This window comes from Anastrepha obliqua, chromosome 4 (genome assembly GCF_027943255.1).
Source record: "Anastrepha obliqua isolate idAnaObli1 chromosome 4, idAnaObli1_1.0, whole genome shotgun sequence".
NCBI classification, from domain to species: Eukaryota; Metazoa; Arthropoda; class Insecta; order Diptera; family Tephritidae; genus Anastrepha; species Anastrepha obliqua.
In genome coordinates, this window is record NC_072895.1 from 83,579,252 (window position 1) to 83,603,732 (window position 24,481).

The following is a 24,481-nucleotide window of genomic DNA, read 5'->3' on the forward strand; positions in this document are numbered from 1 at the left end:
CCTAAAGGCAGCCTTCCAGTATCTGTTCCTTTTCCAAGATATGGCATTGAATCAATCATATATCTAATGCCACTGTCACACATCATAACCAATTTAACGCCATATTTTGCCGGCTTATTCGGAATATGCATACGAAATTTACATCTTCCACGAAACGCTAATAATTGCTCATCAGTTGTGACATTTGTTCCAGGCATATAGTTATGACGGCACTGAGCTATGAGTAATTCCCAAATGTTTCTTATGGGTATAAAAGGATCTTCTGTTTGCTTTTGTAATCGTAAGATTTTATCATCAAAACGTAGACACCGAAGAAGAAAGTCGCATCTCTCTTTACTCATGCACGATATATATCTAGTCCCAGAATACTCTATATTGAACAATTCGTTGAGTGTCAAATGATTATCTTTCAACGCTGCAGTTAATACTAAAATACCAATCAGAGCTCTTATCTCAAATTTGCTAGTTTCAGTCTGTGAAAATTTAGCTTGCTCATAGTTTTCTTTCCTGATTGTAATCTCTGAGTTTGTCTACTTCACAATTTCTTCTAACATTTGATCAGTCATAAAATGCTCAAATAATGCAAGTGGATCAGTTATATTTTTTATAGAAAGGGCAAGTCCTCTAGCAACACGTACAATATTAATTGAAGATGGTATTTTTGAGCTACTCCCTTTACTTGTAGCCCAAGTATGTCGTGAGCGACTACGAATGGATGTTTGATTTTTGAAAGTTGAACTGAAGGAGAACTCTAGTGAACGGTCCAGCGAAACAAGAGAATATTGATATTGTGTATTTAGGGAGTTATCCACACTATCTGAATAATCGTCTACGTAATCGCTTTCTACATCATCAAGTTCCACATTATCTTCAAGTTCGCTGCCAGACGAGTCATCCAGCACACTGGGATCTTCCTCCTCCAATAAGAAACGAAGAATAGATTCCTCAGATAACACTCCTCTTGACGACATTAAAAAAAAGTACACAAATTCTAACCATTCGTCGAAATGACGTACAATTTCTCGGAATCTCAAGAAACTACACAACTACACGCCTCACACGTAAGGAGGAATGTTTAGTCTGTATTTCGTTCGCTTTTAGTTTTTTTTATTAGGCATATCCGGGAACCTGGTTACATGGAAATAACAGGAAGACGCCTTGCCGATAAGCTAACTAGACGGGCTCGCCTGGCTGTTTCCGAAGTTCGAGATTTGGTATATTCTTAACTGTCTGTGGTCTGCTACTAGAGAGGTAAGCTTTGCGTTGAACGCTGGGCAAGTACACAAATGTGTAAGATCCCGATATCCATCTGACTACATTTGAATCAGAGGCGCTCGACGGAGCTTCCAAACTTAACAAAACCTCAGCGTCCGTGTTCTGTAAGCTCGTTTACTGGGTATTGTACGCGAGGTATGCCTTCGGCATTGCTTCGATACCTTTCTGCGCCATTTGTCTTGAGGATAAGGTGGAATAATCTCAGCATCTTCTTAGTTGTCAAGGGATAACCGACTGTACCGATGGCATTGTGAGTGTCGAAACGTAATACAGTTATCGCCTGAATAGTTATTTCTCGCTCATCTTTCTATAATATGTTCTAACCAATTTACAGTAAAAAATTGTTTCGGATTGAGGAACTCGTACATATTTATATGCACATATACAGTTAGTCACTTAAGTAAGTATACACGAGTTTTGTCTTTGGAAAAAGTTAAAGTTAATAAGTTTTAATACGTAATCACAAATTTTAACAAATCACAATTTTTTCATGTATGTATGTATTTACGTAATGGCACACGCCTTCATATGCTGTAAATGAAAGAAACCTTTCGTGAGTAGTGACAATCGGCTAAAAGGCATTGCATTCGCAAAGATCATGAATGGTGTGACCAAGCGATTTGGAACAACGTCACATTTTCTGATGAATTCAAATGTAATATTAGTGGGTCCGATGGTCGTGAAAAAGTATGGAGAAAAATTTAAATCCTATACACCTAATCCTGTTTTATCCTTTATTATAATTTATCCTGAATTATAATTTTTTGTGCCAAAATTTTTTTTGCCAAATTTAATTTTTGCAAAATACAGTTTACGTCAAAAGGTTTCAAAGTTTTTTTGTATCATGCTAATCATACCTATAGATTTCATTCATGACTTACGAGTATATGTATGTACATATGTATGCACACATATCATGGTTCAATTATTATTAATATATACTTAAGTTTCTTAATAGGGGAATCACACGTTAAATGCAGTATAAAAACTGGAATGCAACGTGGTAATGCAGTTATAAATTGGCGTTCATTTGCTAACGAGCTTTTTAGCATAGTGCGACGAATAGTTTTTCTTCTAATAACAAATCTTATTAACTATTTTCGGTATTTTTTAAAGTTATCATTTGGAAACTAATTTCTAAATATGATCAACGAAGATTTGTGGGCACGGTATATCTGCCTCCTGTACAATCTTCCGCTGTGCATTTTTCCACGGCTTCAGTTTAGGAACGGCTTCCTTTAGCCAATTAGCCGTATCATCGCAGCCGCATGAGATAATTATGTATCCTGGGCGAAAGGTGCAGCTATTAAATTTGGGCTTTGCAGCACCAGTCTGCCTCATAGCCTCCTGGATAGCATGTTGTATGGCCGTTAGTTTTTCCGTCGACCATATTGTAGTTGGATAGTCAGGAGGTATTATTCCCAACTTGGTGCTACACGCCGCGTCTTTGTAAGACATTTTTGTTAAGTCTACCTTGACTTCTGGATTAGGCACTGCTTCCTTTGGTCCTTCCGTTTCGGTAGTCTCGTCTGCCTTTCTTTAGATCAGCTGGTTTTTGAGCCAGCTCTCTTGCCTCGTCAATGCTGTGACCCTTTCTCAGGAAGTACTTTAGACGTTTTCTGGCGGCACCAAACAGCCGCACCCTGCCATGTTTTCATTCTTTCTTCTTGAGTCACGAGTGAGAGAAGCTAGTAGTTTCTCCTCTTCCTCTGATGATATTACAGAAGCTTTGCCATCTGGCCCCAGGTCCATGTCGTCAACTTCCATATCCTTGATTTCGCTGCCAGTTGGAGGACATTGGTTGCACTTAGCTGCCTGCGATGTTGTTGGTAGTTCGGCACTGTTTACCGAAAGGTCGTTATCGACCTGGTTTATATTAGGCACTCCTGCCCTTTTTAATAAATTAATGTTTGACTCTGCCCATGTGGTCCCACGAGTAAAGGGGAAGGGAAGGTCGGGCCGCGACAGTGCCCCAGTGTCGCGGTAAGGCTAATTACAACCAGAGGGCGCCCGATATCTGGAGGTCACCGTTATAAGACACACTTACGTAGTGCCATTCATCCTATAGGCACGGTTCGAATTACACCTAGGATTACGGGTTTTCCGAGTTTTGCCTCTCTAGATCCGCCATTTTTAGTTAAAAGCAGGGGCACCTCATGCAGGAGTGGCATTCTACCACAATAGTCGGTCTTTAGGCTACTGGCACAACTGCCATACGCCTCTGTGTGCATTGCCCCAAGAAGCAACGTACACTTCACCCCCATACCATATTATTTAATAATAATTTAGATGAACACGTAAAGTGCAGAAATCCGCGTCGTTTTCTACGGGTCTAGGCGTCTGCGTCTGTAACATCACGCCATATGTCACCATATGACATAAGCCGTAAGCTGCAGTATATGGCTAGTATGTACAATAAGGCTTATTGTTAAGCGACCTAATGTTTAAGTCGCTTACTGTTTATTGTATAGCTTATTCTCCTATTCCCTTTCGGTTTTCGTTTTCACATTTATTTTCATACTTTCCTAGAATGTTTCTCTTTAGTATATAAGAAATAGTATTTTGAATTGGATTGCGCTATCGAGATAAGAGTAACGATTTTTTATGGCCGGAATTGGATGGTATTGATCTGGACAACGTTTATTTTCAACAAGACGGCGCTACGTGCCACACAAGCAACGAAACCATTGATATTTTACGGGAAAAGTTTCCGGACCGTGTTATCTCTCGAAAAGGTGATCACAATTGGCCATCGAGATCTTGTGATTTAATACCTTGTGACTTCTTTCTTTGGGGCCACGTGAAAGAGAAGGTCTACGCCAACAGCCCAGAAAACAAATAAATTGAAATTAATGTGCAGATGTGGCTTCTCTACAATCGCGCAACGTGATTGAAAACTTGTGGGCAGAGTCGCTAGAAGACATCCAAGAATGCAGCAATAATGAAGGAATGGCAAAATATACCGAACGCAAACGACATAAACAAATGGGTCCATTCCATGAAAAAGCGAAATCAAGAGAAATCAAAAAATTATGCATTCACATTAGGCCTCTTCTTTTCGCCAAGAGTTAGCAAGTGGCGAATAGATAAAGTAACTGGTACAAATGAAATATGTCGGCAACGCGGGAGGAGTCTAATGAGCTATAGCCGTACTCGCTAGCGGCGAATTTTACTCGATGACTTTGTTGTTGCTTTCGCATGCAATTTTTCGTCAAGTTAATCTAGCATAGAGATACCGAGCGTGGAAATAGCGAATAGAAGAGGCCTATAATGTATTAAACAAAAAAATTAACAGAAGTTTTTAAAAACAGTTTATTCATAGTGTTGAAATGGTGTATTATTTGTTTTGTTGCTTTAGTTGTTGTTTTTCCAAAGAATTTGAAACAATATAAAACAGAAGTCAAAAATAAATAAAGAGTGCTACTTTTTGCTAATTGAAAAATTGAATTTATTTTCAATGTCAAATCTCGTTCTTGACGATCGCATCCGATTGTTTTTTTAAGGATAAAAAATTGTTTAATACTGTGATTTCGAAAGCATTAATTTACAAAACTGATCATCTTGTTTCGTTTTTTTAAATTTATTGAATTGCATTTTCTAGTTCTTATCTATTATTAATTAGTAAGCTAAATTGTATTATTAGTCAGAGAGGAAGAAATTTTTCAGTTTTTGCAGAGCACGAAAAGAATTTTATGATTTTTTGACTTCTACATAATTCTACAAAAATCAAAGTCATTTATAATATAGTAGAATTTGAAACATGTTAAACATGAATGTGATAGTTGTCCCAAAGGGTGTCCATTACACGTGGAATATAGTTTCAGAGTATAATGAGCGCCTTCATACGCATTGATTTCTTGGTAGCCAATTATTTGAGAAAAGATGATGCAAGTGTTCCAATGGATTCAACGCCGATAGAAAACAACCCATGACCCGTTATTACGACGGAAAATATTTCACCTGATGAGACTGATTCTTTATCTACCAGTGTACCCTCGACTTCAAAAACTCCGACGCTTCCTGCAATTTCTCAAATACCAGTCAACGTTTCGAAAGACGTGGGCGATTATATAGGGAAGAGAATTGATAAGCACGTGAGAAAAACTTGACTTGAAAACCCTTGGAAACCAGCAGAAGATTATACTTTTCCATTTTCAACGAAAACTGTTTCTGGTAAAGCTATAAAGCATTATATCTCACAAAACCATTTAGACCAGTATAAAGATTGGCTCCTACTATCCGATGTAAAGAAAAGGCTTTTCTGTAAATATTGTCCATGGTTTACGCCTGGAAATGAAGGAGGATATCAGCAGAACGTTTCTCTTGGAATACTCGTCAGTCGGCCGCTAGCGAATTTTAAAAACTTAGTTGGAAAGAACAGCGCTTTACAAGTTCACTCGCAATTGTTTTATCATAAAAATGCGAAAATGCTTGATGAAAAATAATAATAATAATAATCCTCAGTATGATATTAATCATCTCCTCGAACAGAATTTTGCTGCAGAGAAGCAAAGAAATCGAGAAACTTATGGTCACGCTAGTCTATTATTGCGACAAACTCAGTTAACCTCGGTGAGGACTGACTACATCGTCCCGATGGTAACGTTCAATAGGAATTTTGCCACACTCTTTCCATCTAAAAAAGAATGGAATAACCTCTCGAGGGAAGGCCCTCTCGAGCACCAAACGAGGTTTCAGTCAGGGTGACTCGCTGTCGTGTGACTTCTTTAACCTGATGTTGGAAAGGAGGATCATACGAGCCGCACTGTTGACAGTATTGTAAAAGACTTCGTTTATTTAGGAACCAGTATTCGCACCAATAACAATGTCAGCGTGGAAATCCAGCGTAGAATCTCTCTTGCCAACAAGTGTTACTTTGGACTAAGTAGGTAATTGAGTAGTAAAGTCCTCTCTCGGCAAACAAAACAAAGACTCTCTAAGGCTCTCGTCCTGCCCGTCCTAAGGTATGACGCAGAAGGGTGGACGATGACAACATCCGATGAAGCGACGCTTGGAGTGTTTGAGAAAAAGATTTTGCGCAAGAATTTTGGACCTTTGCACATTGTCAACGACGAGTATCGCAGATGATGGAACGATGAGCTGTATGAGCTTTACGATGACATAGACATAGCGCAGCGTCCGAATGGATACAAACGCTTGGAGAAGGACCTGGCTTCACTTGATGTGTCCAACTGGCGCCGGTTGGCGCGAGAAAGGAAGGACTGGAGCGCTTTGTTAAACTCGACCAAAATCGCATAAGCGGTTATCGCGCCAATTAGAAGAAAAAGAAGAATCAGAACCAAAATCTAGCGAGCAGAGAAGTAGCGAATCGAAGACGCCTACTATTAAATGCTTATCTGCTGTGGCAATGTAGAATCGACTGTCGCTTTTATTCTACTCTTAGTTCGTAGCTCGTAATGCATCAAAAATTTGTTTAAGTGCCTAGATTTTTTAATATTTAATATATCGATTTATTTATCACAAATATCAATCGCTAATCCGTTGAAACTATAATCAAAGTTCGAAAAATACACGTGATATACGTATAATGAAGAATTCGAAAATAAATTGAAATTCGAAATAAGGCGAAAAAATTGGCCTAATTATTTAACAAAAGTCATTTATCGTGTCATTTAATTTTAAAATGAAAGCTTAATATTTGAAAGGGGCTGAAATTTTAAAGAGTGAATCCATTGTTTCCCTCTGCTTAAATCTTATAGCAAAGAAAGAAAGAAAAAATCTGGATTTATATTTAGTATATTTTAAAAATAATAATATTTAAAAATTTATTTAAAAAAATTTAGTTCTTCAATTAAAAAGCACAATCACAATATTTAGCAATTTTTTTTACTATTTCTTAGCTTAAAATAACTATTATCGTATGGCAACTATCGTCTAAGTCATGAATCATGGCTGGAAAACAGCTGAAGTTTATTTCAGTACACACACATACACCTCTACTCAGATATCAACAAACACACGCTGTTTGTTGTAACAACGCTTGTTCCAATTACTCAGCAGACACTAAAGGTATTCACCAACATCAAGTAGAACGAATCTACAGGCAATAATGGATCCAGTACTCTCGACAGGGATATATATCTATTAGATTGCGTCAAATTTTTACGCAAATGGCTTAAAACTTTTGTATGGTCGATCTTTAGCTCCTGAGCGATAATACGACTACTAAAATGCCGGTCAATCTCTATTATTTCAGTGATTTTATCAAAATTTTCTTTAACATCAAAAATGTCTGAACGGAATCGACGAAAACAAACTTGCAGGTAGCTGTTACAGCATCCGTACTATAAATACCATTCACAATTTCGACGGCTTGGCTTGCATTTTTGCTTTTATCAAAGAAAAACTGTAAAACATACCGAATTTTCTCTTTGCTAACCTCCATTGTTAACACCCTGTCACTAACAACTAAATGGAACTAACAATAAACAGCAAAATAATTTTTTTTATTGTGAAACGTCACCTGACAACGAGCATAAACTTTAAATTGCTTGAACGATACTTTAGGAGGTATCGATCACTACAATCATCTACCCAGAAAATAATGGATTTATTTTTCCCCAAACTAATAAATTGCTTGATATATTTAGTAAATTTTTGCATATAACACTTGCACATTAGGTTTAGTGAATACCCATTGGACGAGCAACACGCCGAGAGTAGATATCGATGAGCGAATGCCAAAGAGAGCAAACTGGTTACGAAGCAGTGACTCACACACTCACACAGCGCTCTCAATGTCTGCATTGACTCAAGGTGCTGCACCAGCATTTGTTTTCTACATAAGGTGCATTGGTTATCAGAAAACAGTGCCTTTTCCATTTGATTTGAAATTGGAGATGTTAACAAATAAAAAGAAAACATGTACTACCTGAGCAGAAAAATTCAAATGCCATTAAATATATGTTGAGTATTTGCAGACCAGACCAAAATCTTTTGAATGCACGATATTTTGTATACACATTAGGATGGGTCGAACATTATAAAGTTCTAACCAATTTGGCCACATTTTTTTTTCTGATTGAAAAATTTATGCATATATAATATGAACATACATACACACTTAAATATTCCAAAGCAAACGCAGCAGAAATAATTTGCGCTTCTGTACAGTGAAGGACTTAAGTCTACGTTGATTTCTTGCATTTTTCTTATTTCCCAGAGGGTATACAATAATTGAAAAAAAACTGTTCATGTAGTTTTTTTCGGATTTCAGGTGTATTCATAAATTTATAAAAGTTAAATTATTTCACTTGCTTAATAACAAAAAAAATTAACAAAACAATATTTTGAATAATACCGTAATTTCTAGATTTGGCAATTCGTAACTTCTGCCGACTTCTGTCTCGCCTCAAGGCGAATTAATACTTTTGTTTTGGTATCTTATATGCTTTGTATTCAAGACGAATTGAGTATCTATGTTGGCGTCGCTAATTAACAGTTACTTTATTTTTCGCGATTTTGACAAGTCGGACGTCAGCTCCCTTCGCAATACAAAACAAACAAAAGTAGGAGAAATTACAAGTTTTTGAAGATTTAGTGAATGATTCGGAAATATTGTGATTTGTCATCTATATTTTTCTTCAAATATTATATAACCTCTATGTAAAATTATGTAGAGTATAAGTCATCTTCTGTTACACACATTCAACTTCATCTATATTTTTCTTCTAATATTGTAATATGGACCTTTCTTACTTTGGCATGTACTATTTTTAACTGATCTGGCAATATGATCTGCTGACCAACCATCAAAATCAAAATGCAACAAACAAATAAAAAGCACAGTTTACGTCAAAAAGTTTCAAAGTTTTTTTGTATCATGCTTATCGTGCAAGGCGAATTTATTATAGGTGACAGCAACCACATATAAGTAAAATACTACATGTATTTGTTGTTGCCTTTGGTAAAGCGTTTTTCAGTAAGAGCGCTTCAACTTTTGAACATTTTTGAATAAAACACAAACGGTTTGACTTTTTTAACTAATTTTTTTTTTATTATCGAGTTTGAACATATACATTTAAGTATAAAATTCGATTTCTTTTGCGTGACCACCGGGTGCACGTTTTACGAAGTCCAATCGTTGAACCCAATTTTCGACCACTCTTTTGCATAAATCGGCCGAAATTCCAGCAATTTCGCGTTCAACATTGGCTCTGAGCTCACAAATCGTCGCCGGCTTGTTACTGTAGACCAATGACTTCACATAACGCCAAAGAAAATAGTCTAGAGGCGTCAAATCACACGAGCGCGGCGGCCATTCGACCGGTCCATTTCTGGAAATAATGCGCTCATCGAACTTACTCTTCAACAAATCAATTGTAGCGTGTGCTGTGTGGCTTGTGGCCCCGTCCTGTTGAAACCACATGTCGTTTAAGTCCATACCATTCAATTGCGGCCAAAAAATAATCGTTTATCATGTCGCGGTATCGATTTCCATTCACAGTAACGTGGCGATCGTTCTCGTCAGCGAAAAAATATGGGCCAATTATGCCGCCGGCATGTAAACCGCACCAAACAGTCACTCTTTGTGGGTACATTGGTTTTTCGGCAATCTCTCTTGGACTATCTTTCGCCCAAATGCGGAAATTCTGCTTATTGACGAATCCACTGAGGTGAAAATGTGCGCCCTCACTGAAGATGAAGTGCGCGATATGCATTTTGATTTGAACGCCCGTTTTCATAATAAGCCTGAATACCTTTAACGCGTTGCTCAAGTGTGTAGCGTTCCATGATGAAATGTATACTAATGAAGTTTACAAATGACAAGCGAAAAATAAAAAATATTGCGTCGTTCACCCTCCCTATCGGAAAAAAGTTGAAGCGCACCTATTGAAAAACGCTTTACAAGCATCAAGTCAAAATACAATACTGGCCTCTGGTGACGATACAGCATGCTTGACTGCGCTTTGTATGTGTTAGTGCAGTCGGGTGGCGTCGTGTCACACATACTTGTTGTCGGTAAAAATCAAAAATTTTAGATATTACCCAGCAAAACCTGCGTGACCGAAGCTCTAACACAATTACACTTTTTTATATGTTACAAACACATATGCACTCGTATTTCTTTGGAAATCGACTTTTTTTTTTGATGCTCCGTCCCCTTTGGAAAAGGTGTAAGCAGTAAGCAAACTTCATTCATATATTTTTTCTCATTTTTGCATCAATAGAAAAAAAAAAACAAAAAAAACGGCAAGTGGCTGTCAAAGCCATAAGTCAAAAAGATATCTTTTCTCTCTTTTTGATATCAAAGTAGGCCGAGAATCAAATTGTCAACCTTTGGCAAATATGTAAGCAGTAAGCAAATTTCATTCATATATTTTTCCTCATTTTTGAATCAGTCAAAGTAAACAAACGCCGTAGCCGAGTGGGTTGGTGCGTGACTGCTATTCAGAATTCACACAGAAAACGTCAGTTCGAATCTCGGTGAAAGCAAAATTAATAAAAACATTTTTTAATAGCGGTCGCCCATCAGCAGGCAATGGCAAAACACCGAGTGTATTTCTACCATGAAAAAAATCTGCTCATAAACATATCATAAAACAAAATGAAATAAATGTATAAAAAAAAAATTTTTTTTGTGATTCGAACCAAGGATTTCGGATCGGAAGCCCACATTGCTAGCCGCTGGGCTATCGCGCTGTGCTGTCGCCGCTGGCCTAAAAGTTATTTTGTTCGTCGCTACGTTTATATGAAACTGGCACTGGCAAACGAATCCATATGTATGAAAGGGATAAAAAATCACACGTACACAAAAAATTTGGCACAATTTTCCCAACGCTTTTAACAAAGTGATTGTAAAGGGGCGGGGCTAGTGACAGTTTAACGACCACGCGTGGCGGTCATGTGCAGGGTAACCTGACCACCACTCTTCTTGCTGGGTAGCGTCAATCACCCGACACGCACACATATAAAGTTCTTGTCAAACAATGCTTGACCGTCGCCAGAGGCCATACAATACGAATGTAAACATACCAATACATAACTACAAACAAAGCATATCATTTTGACGCATGATTATTTTGACGTAAGCCATACCTACGGCGAAAAATTCAGCTGGGTGAGTGCTGGCACCTATAATAAATCCACCTTGCTTATCGTGCCTATAGATTTCGTTTAAGACTTACGAGTATGTGTATGTATGCACACATATCAAATTATTATAATAATTGATCATGCACACATATAAACTTCAATTTCTTAATAGGGGAATAACACGTTAAATGCAGTTAAAAACTGAAATGCAACGTGGAAATGCAGTTATAAATTGGCGTTCATTTGCTAACGAGCTTTTTAGCATAGTGCGTCGAATAATTTTTCTTCAATAACAAATCTTATTAACTATTTTCGGTATTTTTTAAATTTACTATTTGGAAACTAATTTCTAAATATGCCAAACCCGAATCCATTAGAAGCAGCTGCGATCGGAGCTGGTGCTGGCCTCCTATATTGGTGGTTTAGGAGCGGCTCCAACGGGCAAACAACAGTTGTAATAAACAACTATAAGGAATGTGAGGCCGCCGTGAAGATTTTACGAGAGTGGGTATATCCATTTTAATGGAGTCAAGTTTAAAGCATACATTAATTCCACTTTTAGGCACTGCGAAGAAAATCCAGTATTAGGCTTTGACTGCGAGTGGGTGTGGGGATCGAAGGGAGTAGATATTTTGCAGTTGTGCACTCACAAGGGCTATTGCGCAGTAATTCGTTTGTGTGCAATGGACACTTTGCCACCATCACTTTACAGCTTACTAAATGATTATCATGTAGTTAAAGTTGGCAACGCTCCACTTGACGACGCTGGGCGGCTTTCAAGGGAATTTAACCTAACGACTGTTTCTACATTAGATTTGCGTTTTGTTGCCGTTCTTACTGGTGAAAAACCTGGTACTTTGGCTGCTATGTATGAGAGGGTGGTAGGCGGTACTCTAAAGTGTTTGGATTTGTCTGCAAATTGGCAAGCGAATAATCTGACACAAGAACAAATTGACTATGCTGCTGGTGATGCCAAAGCTGGTATGGAAATTTATACAACTCTAGTTCAAAAAGTGTCGGATGCAAGCGTTTTCGAACAGTATTACGATCAGAGATATGATCCGTATTATCACGATAGATTAAAACCAATTGCAACAAACACGTGTTCACCGCAGTGAAGTTAATATACATACATATGTACGTCTGTTTAATATAATGATCGGTCTTTGTATGTATGTATATACGTGTAACTATGGCAAGAGCTTAAATATATATCAAGGCGAATTTATAGAAGATGGTATAGAATACATTTACATGTACGTATTTTGTTTTTTCAATTTGGTTGCTCATATGTATATATGTATGTCAAAATTCAATGAGAGTGCAAAAAAACAAACAAAACGACAATAAAGTAACAGTGCATTTTAAGGTATCAAATTTCAAATCGCGACTCGGAAAATCAGCCACCAATTAATGGTCTGCGCTTAAAACCAGTTGGGGGGAAATGTTTAGTCTTTTCGTTCGCTTTTAGTTTTTTTTAATAGGCATATCCGGGAACCTGGTTACATGGAAATTACAGGAAGACGCCTTACCGATAAGCTAACTAGACGGGCTCGCCTGGCTGTTTCCGAAGTTCGAGAATTGGTATCTTCTTGACTGTCTGTGGTCTACTACTAGAGAGGTAAGCTTTGCGTCGAACGCTGGGCAAGTACCAACAAAAATTTGTAAGGTGCCGATATTCATCTGACTACATTTGAATCAGAGGCGCTCGAGGGAGCTTCCAAACTTAACAAAGCCTCAGCGTCCGAGTTTTGTAGGCTCTTTTACTGGGTATTGTACGCGAGCTATGCCTTCGGCATTGCTTCGATACCTTTCTGCGCCATTTGTCTTGAGGATAAGGTGGAATAATCTCAGCATCTTCTTAGTTGTCAAGGGATAACCGACTGTACCGATGGCATTGTGAGTGTCGAAATGTAATACAGTTATCGCCTAAATTGTTATTTCTCGCTCATCTTTCTATAATATGTCCTAACCAATTTACAGTAAAAAATTGTTTCGGATTGAAGAACTCGTACATATTTATATGCACATATACAGTTAGTCACTTAAGTAAGTATACACGAGTTTTGTCTTTGGAAAAAGTTAAAGTTAATAAATTTTAATACGTAATCACAAATTTTAACAAATTACAATTTTTTCATGTATGTATGTATTTACGTAATGGCACACGCCTTCATATGCTGTAAATGAGTAGTGACAATCGGCTAAAATGCATTGCATTCGCAAAAGATCATGAATGGTGTGACCAAGCGATTTGGAACAACGTCATATTTTCTGATGAATTCAAATGTAATATTAGTGGGTCCGATGGTCGTGAAAAAGTATGGAGAAAAATTTAAATCCTATACACCTAATCCTGTTTTTACGCGGTTTTTTTACACGGTTTTGATATAGCACGGTTTGAAAATAAAATATTTTTAATTTTTTACACGATTTTATTCTATTTAGCACGATTTAAAATTTTTTGTGCCTAAATTTTTTTTGTCAAATTTAATTTTTGCAAAATACATATGTATGTTAATATCACAAATTTAGGGGAATTCCCTTTTTGTGCATACAAGCAAATTTACTGGTCAGAGCCAGTGTTGCCAATTTAGCGAGTTTGTCGCTAGAATTGATTTTGCTTGAGTCTTGGCGACAAAAAAAAAGTTTTCACGACAAAAATGATTTAGCGACTTATCTGATGACTTTTGGAGAGCAAATCAAAACCGTTTTATTCAATAGATACTTTTCTGTCAACTTGATTACCCGTGAATGCCCTTTACCTTCCATACTCTAGAGTAACAATTTACTGACTATAGGTAAAATAACGCACTACCTATTGGTGTGTTATCGTTGATAAACTATCGATCTATAATTGTTTTTACCTTAAAATTTTTTATGAAATTAACAAAAATCATACGTTGTAGGTATTAAGAAATAATAAAATATATCCAATTCAATTACGCGTTGTTTCACACAATTGTAATGAGTAACCAAATTATTTTTACCACCGATTACATAAGAGCAATGCGGTCGGGGAATCGCGGATTTTACTATGTTCTGTACCTGAAACAATTAAATTGGTATCGGCTCAGTGGATTGTTTACTACCCTCTAGCTTACTTACTTTTTAATTTATTTTAAGTAAATATAAAATATTTAAATCTATCTCTCAGAATGAAATTTAGGATCCGCCCCTGATGGAGTTAGCGACTTTCTAGCGACTTTTGATATTGGCCCTCGCGACTCAGATTTATTGGCGTTGGCAACACTGGTCAGAGCAATTGAAATGTGTTAATATTTTGTGAATTATCAATGCAATCAGACGTGTTTGGTAAAGAAAATTTTTATTGGCAAATTTGTTTTTCCAACGTTACATTAAATTTAACCCATTAAGATAAAAGGTAAGCCAAAAAATATTTTATATTTATTCAGTTATTTATATTTTTTAATTTTGTTAAATATTTTATGTATTCCTAAAAGAAAATGTCAAATCACTACATATTATAAAACAAAGTCGCTTTTTCTGTCCCTATGTCCCCTTATACGCTTAAATCTTTAAAACTACGCAACGGATTTTGATGCGGTTTTTTTTCAAAGATAGATTGATTGAAGAGGAAGGTTTATATCTATATAATGTGAAGAAATATATAAAGGGGGCGTGGCAATCGGTCAAAATGTGGCAAAAAAACATAATTTTTTTGTTTTCACTGCCATAAATCATAAACGAATCAACCAATTAAAATGAAACTTTCTTGAAGTTTAACTTTGAAATATTTACTTTCGTTCTGCATCAAAAAAAAAAATTGATATATTTGTTATTTAACCAAAATTGTTTAAACAAAAGCAGCTCTTTTTCCAAAAAAAGCTGTTTGTGTGTTTGTTCGCTGTCAACCGAATGAAACAACAGGCGTTAAGCGATAATCTCACCACACCTCATTAATGTTGAATAACATCGTATGGTGACGTGTGTCTGTATGTATTTACGAATCGCTCGCATTATTTCATTTCGGACGTATGTACATATGTATCTATGTATGTACTGAGTTCCATGTAATTATATGTACATACAATTTTACAGCGAAATAAAACGCTATTTTCACGTTCTATATTAGTAAATCGCACATAATTAAAATACAGTTTTTGAATAGTTTTTATTGATTCGGAGCACGTTTAGTTTGCTATCGATTCCATACAATAACATTTTTTGTCATTTACTTTTTACGACAACTAATAGCTTATTTCCGAAGCGATTTCAACAAATGGGTACAACATTAATCCTTATCCAATTAAATACCTTAAATACATTGTTGTTTTCATATAGATCTATGTATATGGCTCTTTACAGCATATAATTAAAAACAATATTTTTCAAGATATTACATCAGTAATTAGTAATTGAGATCTACCGGAAAAATTGCGTTAGCTGTTGCGTCATCCGGCATTGTCGCTACTCTTTTGGAAAGAGTCTTTTGGAAAGAGGCCGAACCACACACTCTACAATCAAGCAATCAAAATCGCAACCGATGATGATAACAGCGTCTGTAGTGTTTCTAGACAGAGCAATACAGGAAAATTGATGCGTGACTGCTCATTACTGGTCTGGGACGAAGCTACCATGTCAAACAACACGTCTGTGGAAGCGCTGGATAGGACAATGCGCGATTTGCGCAACAAAAATTCACCTATGGGTGGATGTACAATTGTGTTCTCAGGAGATTTCCGTCAAATCCTACCAGTTGTGACTCGAGGAACACGTGCTGACGAAATAAATGCTTCGCTAAAAAGATCCCACCTTTGGTCGCATGTCAATAAATTAGATCTTAAAACTAATATGAGGGTTTCGTCATCTTCACGTGAGAACAGGCTATTTCCAGAGATGCTGCTAAAAGTTGGCAATGGAGAATTGACACAAAGTGAGGGAAGGATTAACCTAGAAAACCTTTGTGTTTTGATAGACAACATCCAAGAGTTAGTCAACAATGTCTATCCTGACATTGATAACATAAGTTATAAAACAATATCTTGGTTTAAAGAAAGAGCTATTCTGTCAAAACTAACACGTAAAGCAATTTCTTGGAAACCAAAATTGAAATTTTAGATCACCTTCGAAATGGAGAAGGCTCGACATTTCTTGGCACTAAAACTTAAAAAAATAATAGCCGATGGTGCATACAGTCCAGATCAGGTTTTTAAGGCCGACGAAACTGGTCTTTTTTGGAAAAAAATGCAGAGAAGAACATACACATATGTATGTGGCCAAATTGTCAAAAGCGCTGGTGCTTTTAATGTTGAAAAAGATCGAGTCACATTTTTATTTTGCAGTAACGCTTCTGGAGATCGCCTCGAGCAATGAAAGGTGTCGATTTTGGTACATTGTCGGTTAATTAGAGGGCCAATAAAAAAGCATGGGTGACAGCTACAGTTTTCACAGAATGTTTCATTAAATATATATTTTGTACCAGAAACTAGAAAATACATGAATGAAGGCTTAGAATTTAAAGTTCTTCTGTTGGTAGACAATGCACCCGGGCATGCTCAGTTGGAACACGAAAATGTACACGTTTTGTTCCTGCCACCGAATACCACAGCTTCAATCCAACCGCTGGACCAAGAAATTATCGCAACATTTAAAACTTACTACATCAAAAGAACATTCCAGTACATTTTGGACACTTTGGATAAGGATACAACTCTTACAGTAATTGAAGCTTGGAAAAAGTTTTCTATTAAAGATTGCGTCAAGCATGCTGCTTTAGCATTATCAGATTTACGACCATCAACCTTAAACGGTTGTTGGAAAGCAATTTGGCGAGAATGTGTAAAAAGTAAAAATCCTGTGGATCCAAATACAAAAGAATATCACAATATAAGTGAATTGACACACGCAGTTGGTGAGGAGGGTTTTGATGACTTGGTATTCGATGACATTGATGAACTGATGATTGATCAAGTTTTTAGCGAAGAGGAAATATGTATTTGGTTTTGCCTCACAGAAAGCAGTGATAGTGAAGAACCTGTAAAATTAACAGCAAATTTAATTCAAGAAGGACTTCAACTTGCAAATAAATGAGGACACCATTTCATCACAAATGATCCCAATGTCGAAACAGCTGCACAATTCCAACGTGAACTGAATTCTTGTATGGCTCGTTACAAAGAATTATACAAAGGGGTATCAAGAATTATACAAAGAGGCTCATAACAGAGTTCATTGTTAAAAATGTAGATGCTGAACGAGCAAGAGAAAGTCCAGTTCAAAATTATTCCAGCGATGATAGTGATTGTATACGCGCTTGAAGCAAGCGAATGCGAGTAACTGATGATGACAGCAATTAAATTTATGTTCCTGTATTTATGTTTATCATTTATTTATTTTTTTAATTTTTTTACCTTAAAAATTGAATAACCTATTCTTTTCGTTAACAACATAGCTGTTTAATATAATTATTTTTAGTTCCGGAACTTGCCATACATTTAATTCATATCATTTTTAAGATTAGAGTGCATATCTGTTTTAGCTTTAATAACTATGCTTGTAAGAATAAACATTGTATTTGTGATTTAATTAAATAAACATGAATACTTATTCTTAAAAAATTCTTGTTTTTCACTAATTTTAATAGGTTTTAGAGGTTAGGAACCAATCACCTATTGTTGCATACGATCAATGTCTTTACACGGTTTTTTCTGGAACCAATCTACCGTGTAAAAACAGAATTAGGTGTACTTGGTTATTTTTAAAAATTGTATGCCCCTTTTTTATAAATAAAACCCATTATATTGTATTAATTTATATTATCTCAAAGAACCAATAACGGAAGTAAAGCAGATATATCTACTGCATACTTACTTGAGCGACTAGCTGTATAGGTATATAAATTTTTAAAATTTTGGAAATTTTACCGCGCGGCGGTTTAACACTTCTCTAGGCACTAATGACGATTGACCATGGGGTCGAAGTGCAAAACTAATTTTCATTCTTTGGTGAAATCTGGCAACAGTATCCAGTTCGTATTAGCGATACCAATCACTAATAAAACTTCTGATTGCCATTGTTAACCCTTTAAACCATCAATTTTTATGTAAAAACGTTAAATATTATATAATATTTTGTAATAAAAAATATTCGGGTGGGGTTTGGTATAATGTAACATGGGCAATTTTAGGCAAAGTATAATGACTTATTTAATGGAGATGTTAATGAGTGGTTCAGGAACAACGTTTATAAAAATACGTTCACATATTCCTTAATTACCAACAAATCTACAAAATTAATCTACCCGTTCGCATATGGGAGATTTCCTGCAAAATTGACAATCAGCTGTCAATACTGCTTTGGAAGGGATTTTTTCATAAAAATTTCTTTGGTGGAATATTCCGTGTTTTTGGTTTGTTTAATTATTATTAACGATATGAAGAAAATACAAGGAGAAGAAATAGCTCACTTAAATGCGCAATTGGCTGCTATAAGAAACAGTTCGAGAAAATCGGTATGCGATGTTTACTCAGTTTGCAAAAAATTATGGCAACAATGCGCATGGGATATTCTATATTACATTTTATAATAACTAATAAGAGGACAAAACATTTATGGACACACGTTTTTTTCTGTAAAATGAATCCATAATTAATAGTATTTAACAAAGATTTTATTAGAGTTATGTTTAAAGACCCGTTCCATTTCATCCGGCATCCATTTCATTTAGTTTTCATTTTGATGTTTCTCATTGCATTCGTAATAATAATTATCGATAACACAGAAAACACAGGGTTGTATGTCAAAACGTATCGTTATTATCTAGGATTATTTTATAATCTCAGATTTTGGGAGAGAAATTTTGCATGGGAAATCTCGCTTTTTAATTACGGATTGGGAATTTAGCACGAAAAATTAGTTCATCTACTTATATTAGAACGTATTATAACTCTCAATTATTCCGAAAATAATAATTTTTTATATGGCCACGCAAGGCCGCCCACGCGGTAAAAAGTTCTAAGCTAAATTTCTACAAACTTACAAAAGCCCTTCTAGCCGACGCTCCTGTAAAATTCGATTTTATATGTTCATATTCTCGAAAATGGTACTCAATTCTAAACTTAAGCAAAAAATACTGCAGATTTACAAACAACCCTACAGTGAACGTCTCTGCATGCGAACTTCGTTCATATTTGATGTGTCTGGCAACACTACTTTTCGCTAAATTACACAATTTTAACAATAAATTACTTGAAAACTATAAGCCCCCGGAAGGTACGAATTTCAGTTTTAAGATGGTGGCATATCCCTCTATCCCCCCTTTACAACTTTTTTTTCACAGCGTGTTACATTATACTAAAGATTTCCCGGGGAGGCCGCTATTAGAGAAAAAAAATGATTATTTGATTTTTCAGGTCCCAACTGTTATGTGCGGAAAGACTTTCTAACTACATTTATAATGGGACCAAATGTATCAAAATGGTTATTTTTTATTGAATAACGATATTTTGACGACAGCTATATTTACTTATATTTAGTAACGCACTTTTTCAAACCATTTAAGTCGATACACCCTAATACGTTTGTATTTGTATGCAACTTACTAAGAGCGAGAGAGAATTTCTATTATACACAGTAAAGTGCAGATACACAACCTTTTAATGGAGATGAGAGTAGCGTCAGAGCAACTGAACGAGAGCAACAAACGAACAATGGATGTGAGTTCATTTTAGTGTAAATGCAGCTATTTTCGCGCACGTATATTATTGCTTTGAAAAGTCAACCTAAATTTGTTTATACATATTTTTTCATTTGGATATTGTGTCAACTTTAAGTACTATGATGGGCGTTGTATCAGATTTTGGACAGATAGCTACTAAATGGGATTTGAAAAACTTGGAAATCCGTACAATGACCGTGGAGAAAACATTGGAGCCGTTGGTGTTGCAAGTGACCACATTGGTGAATACAACAGAGCCAAGTAAGAAGAAGAAAGGAAAATCGAAACGTGCCAGCGCTCTTGTGGCATCCATTGAAAAAGCTACGGAAAACTTTGTCATCAAAGGGGAACAAATCGCCTACGAGAATCCGGATATCACACAGGAAATGCTGGCCGCAGTAGAAGAAGTACGTAAGACTGGTGATGCCATGAGCATGGCTGCCAGGGAGTTTGCAGCTGACCCTTGTTCTTCGCTTAAACGTGGCAACATGGTGAGGGCTGCTCGTAATCTTCTCTCCGCTGTCACCAGATTGCTTATACTGGCGGATATGGTGGATGTGCACTTATTGCTCAAGTCGTTGCACGTCGTCGAAGATGATCTTAATAAGCTTAAGAATGCCTGCAGCCAGGATGAACTTTTGAGTAATATTGAGCAGTTTGGTGAAAATGCCGGCGAGCTGATTAAGCAAGCAGCAAAACGACAACAAGAATTGAAGGATCCACAATTGCGTGATGATTTGGCTGCAGCACGCGCCATGCTTAAGAAACATTCAACTATGCTATTCACTGCATCCAAAGTGTACGTTCGGCACCCAGAACTGGATTTGGCCAAGCTAAATCGCGATTTCATATTGAAGGAAGTTTGCGCGGCTGTGAACACTATCAGTGATGTGGCTCAAGGCAAATCTTCACAACCGACAGAAATATATAGTGGAGCTGGTGAACTCGCCGCAGCATTAGATGACTTTGATGAGGGTATCATCATGGATACGTTGACATATAGTGAAGAACATTCGCGACAGTTACTTGAGGAACGTTTGGAAAGCATCATCAGTGCGGCGGCATTAATGGCTGATGCAGATTGTACGCGCGATGAGCGTCGTGAAAGAATTGTTGCGGAATGTAATGCAGTACGACAAGCACTACAGGATCTCTTATCCGAATACATGTCGAATATGGGACAAAAAGATCACACACCCGGCCTGGATAGGGCAATAGATCAAATGTGCCGCAAAACCCGTGATCTCCGCCGACAGTTGCGCAAAGCTGTGGTGGATCACGTATCCGATTCCTTTTTGGAGACATCTACGCCTCTAATTGACCTAATTGAGTGCGCCAAGACTGGTAATGAGGCGAAACTACGAGAGAAGGCCGATATATTCACCAGGCATGCAGAAAAGTTAGTGGAAGTCGCAAACCTTGTGTGCAGCATGTCTAATAATGAAGATGGCGTTAAAATGGTACGCTTTGCAGCAGCTCAAATAGAAAGCCTTTGCCCGCAAGTAATCAACGCCGCCTCAATTCTATGCGTGCGCCCGAACTCTAAGGTGGCACAGGAAAACATGGCTGCTTATCGCCAGGCATGGGAAGCTCAAGTGCGCATTCTGACCGAAGCCGTTGATGATATCACAACTATCGACGATTTTCTGGCCGTTTCCGAGAATCACATACTGGAAGATGTCAACAAGTGTGTGATGTCATTGCAAATGGGGGCCCCACAGGAGCTACGTACCACGGCCGGTGCAATTCAGGGCCGATCGGCGCGTATCTGCGATGTCGTTGAAGCAGAAATGGATAATTATGAGCCATGCGTTTACACGAAGAGAGTAATGGATGCTGTTCGAGTGCTAAAGGAGCAGGTGATGGCCAATTTTGCACAACGAGTTGATACTGCAGTAGACGCCCTCGTAAACAATTGCAGCAGGGATGTCGATGAGAATGACTTTATCGATGCTTCGCGTCTAGTATATGACGGTGTACGTGAAATACGACGTGCTGTACTAATGAATCGCAATTCAGATGAACTGGACACGGACACAGAATTTGAACCAGCTGAAAATACGATGTCAGAGACGCGCAGCAAATCCAGTGCACAAGACGGTGGCCCAACTGTCGACGAGTATCCTGAAATCAGTGGTATATGTACAGCGCGTGAAGCTATGCGTAAGATGACTGAAGAAGATAAACAGAAAATTGCCCAACAAGTGGAGCTGTTTCGACGCGAAAAACTTACTTTCGACTCCGAAGTTGCTAAATGGGATGACGCAGGCAATGATATTATTTTCCTAGCCAAACATATGTGTATGATTATGATGGAAATGACGGATTTCACGCGTGGTCGCGGACCTTTGAAAACAACTATGGATGTTATAAATGCAGCTAAAAAAATTTCCGAAGCTGGCACAAAACTTGACAAGCTTACTCGCGAGATCGCTGAGCAGTGCCCGGAAAGTAGTACCAAAAAAGATTTACTAGCTTATTTGCAACGTATCGCTCTCTATTGTCATCAAATTCAAATAACTTCGAAAGTTAAAGCTGACGTGCAGAATATAAGCGGTGAACTAATTGTATCTGGTTTGGACAGCGCCACTTCTTTGATCCAAGCAGCTAAAAATTTGATGAACGCAGTTGTGTTGACCGTAAAATATTCGTATGTAGCATCAACAAAATACACCCGGCAAGGCACTGTCACATCGCCTATTGTTGTTTGGAAGATGAAGGCACCGGAAAAGAAGCCACTAGTGCGCCCCGAAAAACCCGAAGAGGTGCGCGCTAAAGTGCGCAAAGGTTCACAAAAGAAAGTGCAAAATCCAATACATGCCCTGTCGGAATTTCAAAGCCCAGACGGTGCGGTATAAACTATAGTATTTATGCAATTCTTATGCAAACTAAAATGTATTAGTATTTCAATTCATGTCCACTTGCAAAGTTTGACTGAATAAATATGGAGAACAGTAATTACTTACATATATACATACATACGTACATATAATTTCAATCGAAAACGAAACCAGTTCAACTACTATGATGTACCAAGATTTCGCTATTGAAACTGAAGTCAGAGAAGCATTGGATTAATATACAATTCGTATCGAGGTTGACACAAAATACACAGGTGACACCATGGTTACGTGTTGCGGAGCTTCACCACTTTGATGCTGTCACGCCCAGGCCTTGTTTACTCTTAGATTTAACAGGTATTATACTCAATATAATTTAACTGAAAATAAATGTAAACCAACATTAAAGGGAAAGGCTATTGCACTTATTTGTGAATTTAGAATGGAAGCATAAAATTGGCAAGTATGTGGCAAACATATTTATGTAGCATATCTGAAAATGTATGAATTTTTCTATGGCGACTGGCAGTGAACCAGAGACAAAAGGTAAACAAGATTCTCTTCTGTCACTGCACTTTGCGTCATCTGTCGTGTATCGTATTTCATCGCATTCTTATTTGCAACACTTTCGTTTCCACTCTACCCGAATTCAGTAATACCAGGGTGGGTGTAATTCTCCACAACAGTGGCCGAAAAAAATTAAGGTTCGTATCAAAATTCATATATTACTCGTAATTATGATTTGATTCTATATAGTGGAACCGCGTTAGGAAATAAATGTGCGCTCTGTCCGGAACTAGTTTACATCAATACGATTTTTATGGAATATTTTAACAACTTTATTTAAAAAATTTGTACTTCAGTTGGAATATGCACCGAAATTGTTGGCGTTTTTAGAAATAAAGCTTTTACCAATAAGTTTGTAAAAAAAATAATGAAAATGGATTAACCTAGTTTTGACGTAAAAAATTTTGTTATGAAAAAAATAACTAGAATTATATCACTTTTAAAAATGTATGTATGAATATATATTTTTCTAACTAAATACGCATTTGAGAATGAATTAAATTGAAAACATTTATAACTTTGTTTAGAGCATTCATCTGATGGCATGTCCAGGAAATGAAATGCTTCGACGGGATTGGACCTTGCGGAGATGAGTGAATTTAAGCCAAATAAAAATTTTTTGGTTAGGTTTATTTTTTGCACAATAAAAAAAAAATGTTTTCTTTTCGCTTTGAAAATAAAATAATTTTATATAGGATGGGCCGTGTAAAATTTGCTTTTTGAATCGGCTATAAAAGAAAAACTAATCAATATTTTTTTAAACTTTTTTTTTAATTTGAAGATTGAACATTGTCATTTATGAATGAAAAATAATATCGTTCAAATGACTGCCACGGCTGGCTTTACAGTAGGTAATTCGATCAACCCTTAAACCGACTCATCTAACCCCCCTCTCCCTCTGGACCCAACCTGTCGAAACAGCATGTTTCCTGGGCCTACCCCTAGATGAGCTAGACGAAGACGACCGATGATATGCCTACACTGACAGGGCTACCTATGCTGTTAAAATAACAACAACAACAATCAACCCAATTTTTAAGCACATTTTCGATTGTTTGGGCTC

General features: G+C 36.9%; 2 protein-coding genes across 2 annotated transcripts; both read left to right on the forward strand.

The window, feature by feature from the left end:
* The first annotated feature begins 11,548 nt into the window (after positions 1 to 11,548).
* LOC129246059 (exonuclease 3'-5' domain-containing protein 2-like) lies at positions 11,549 to 12,699 on the forward strand. Its single transcript, XM_054884579.1, has 2 exons — positions 11,549 to 11,835; positions 11,894 to 12,699. The coding sequence occupies exons 1-2, from the start codon at positions 11,687 to 11,689 to the stop codon at positions 12,447 to 12,449; spliced, it is 705 nt and encodes a 234-aa protein (XP_054740554.1). The 5' UTR covers positions 11,549 to 11,686; the 3' UTR covers positions 12,450 to 12,699.
* A 7,298-nt stretch (positions 12,700 to 19,997) lies between these two features.
* Positions 19,998 to 23,265, forward strand: LOC129244724 (catenin alpha). The gene has a single exon (XM_054882520.1). The coding sequence runs from the start codon at positions 20,131 to 20,133 to the stop codon at positions 22,867 to 22,869; it is 2,739 nt and encodes a 912-aa protein (XP_054738495.1). The 5' UTR covers positions 19,998 to 20,130; the 3' UTR covers positions 22,870 to 23,265.
* Positions 23,266 to 24,481: the final 1,216 nt, after the last annotated feature.

Bases quoted from the DNA above. Each gene is read 5' to 3' on its own strand.
- LOC129246059 (XM_054884579.1), top strand. From the start codon at position 11,687: ATGCCAAACCCGAATCCATTAGAAGCAGCTGCGATCGGAGCTGGTGCT. The intron at 11,836-11,893 runs GTGGGTATATCC...TTCCACTTTTAG, and splicing joins GCCGTGAAGATTTTACGAGA to GCACTGCGAAGAAAATCCAG.
- LOC129244724 (XM_054882520.1), top strand. From the start codon at position 20,131: ATGATGGGCGTTGTATCAGATTTTGGACAGATAGCTACTAAATGGGAT.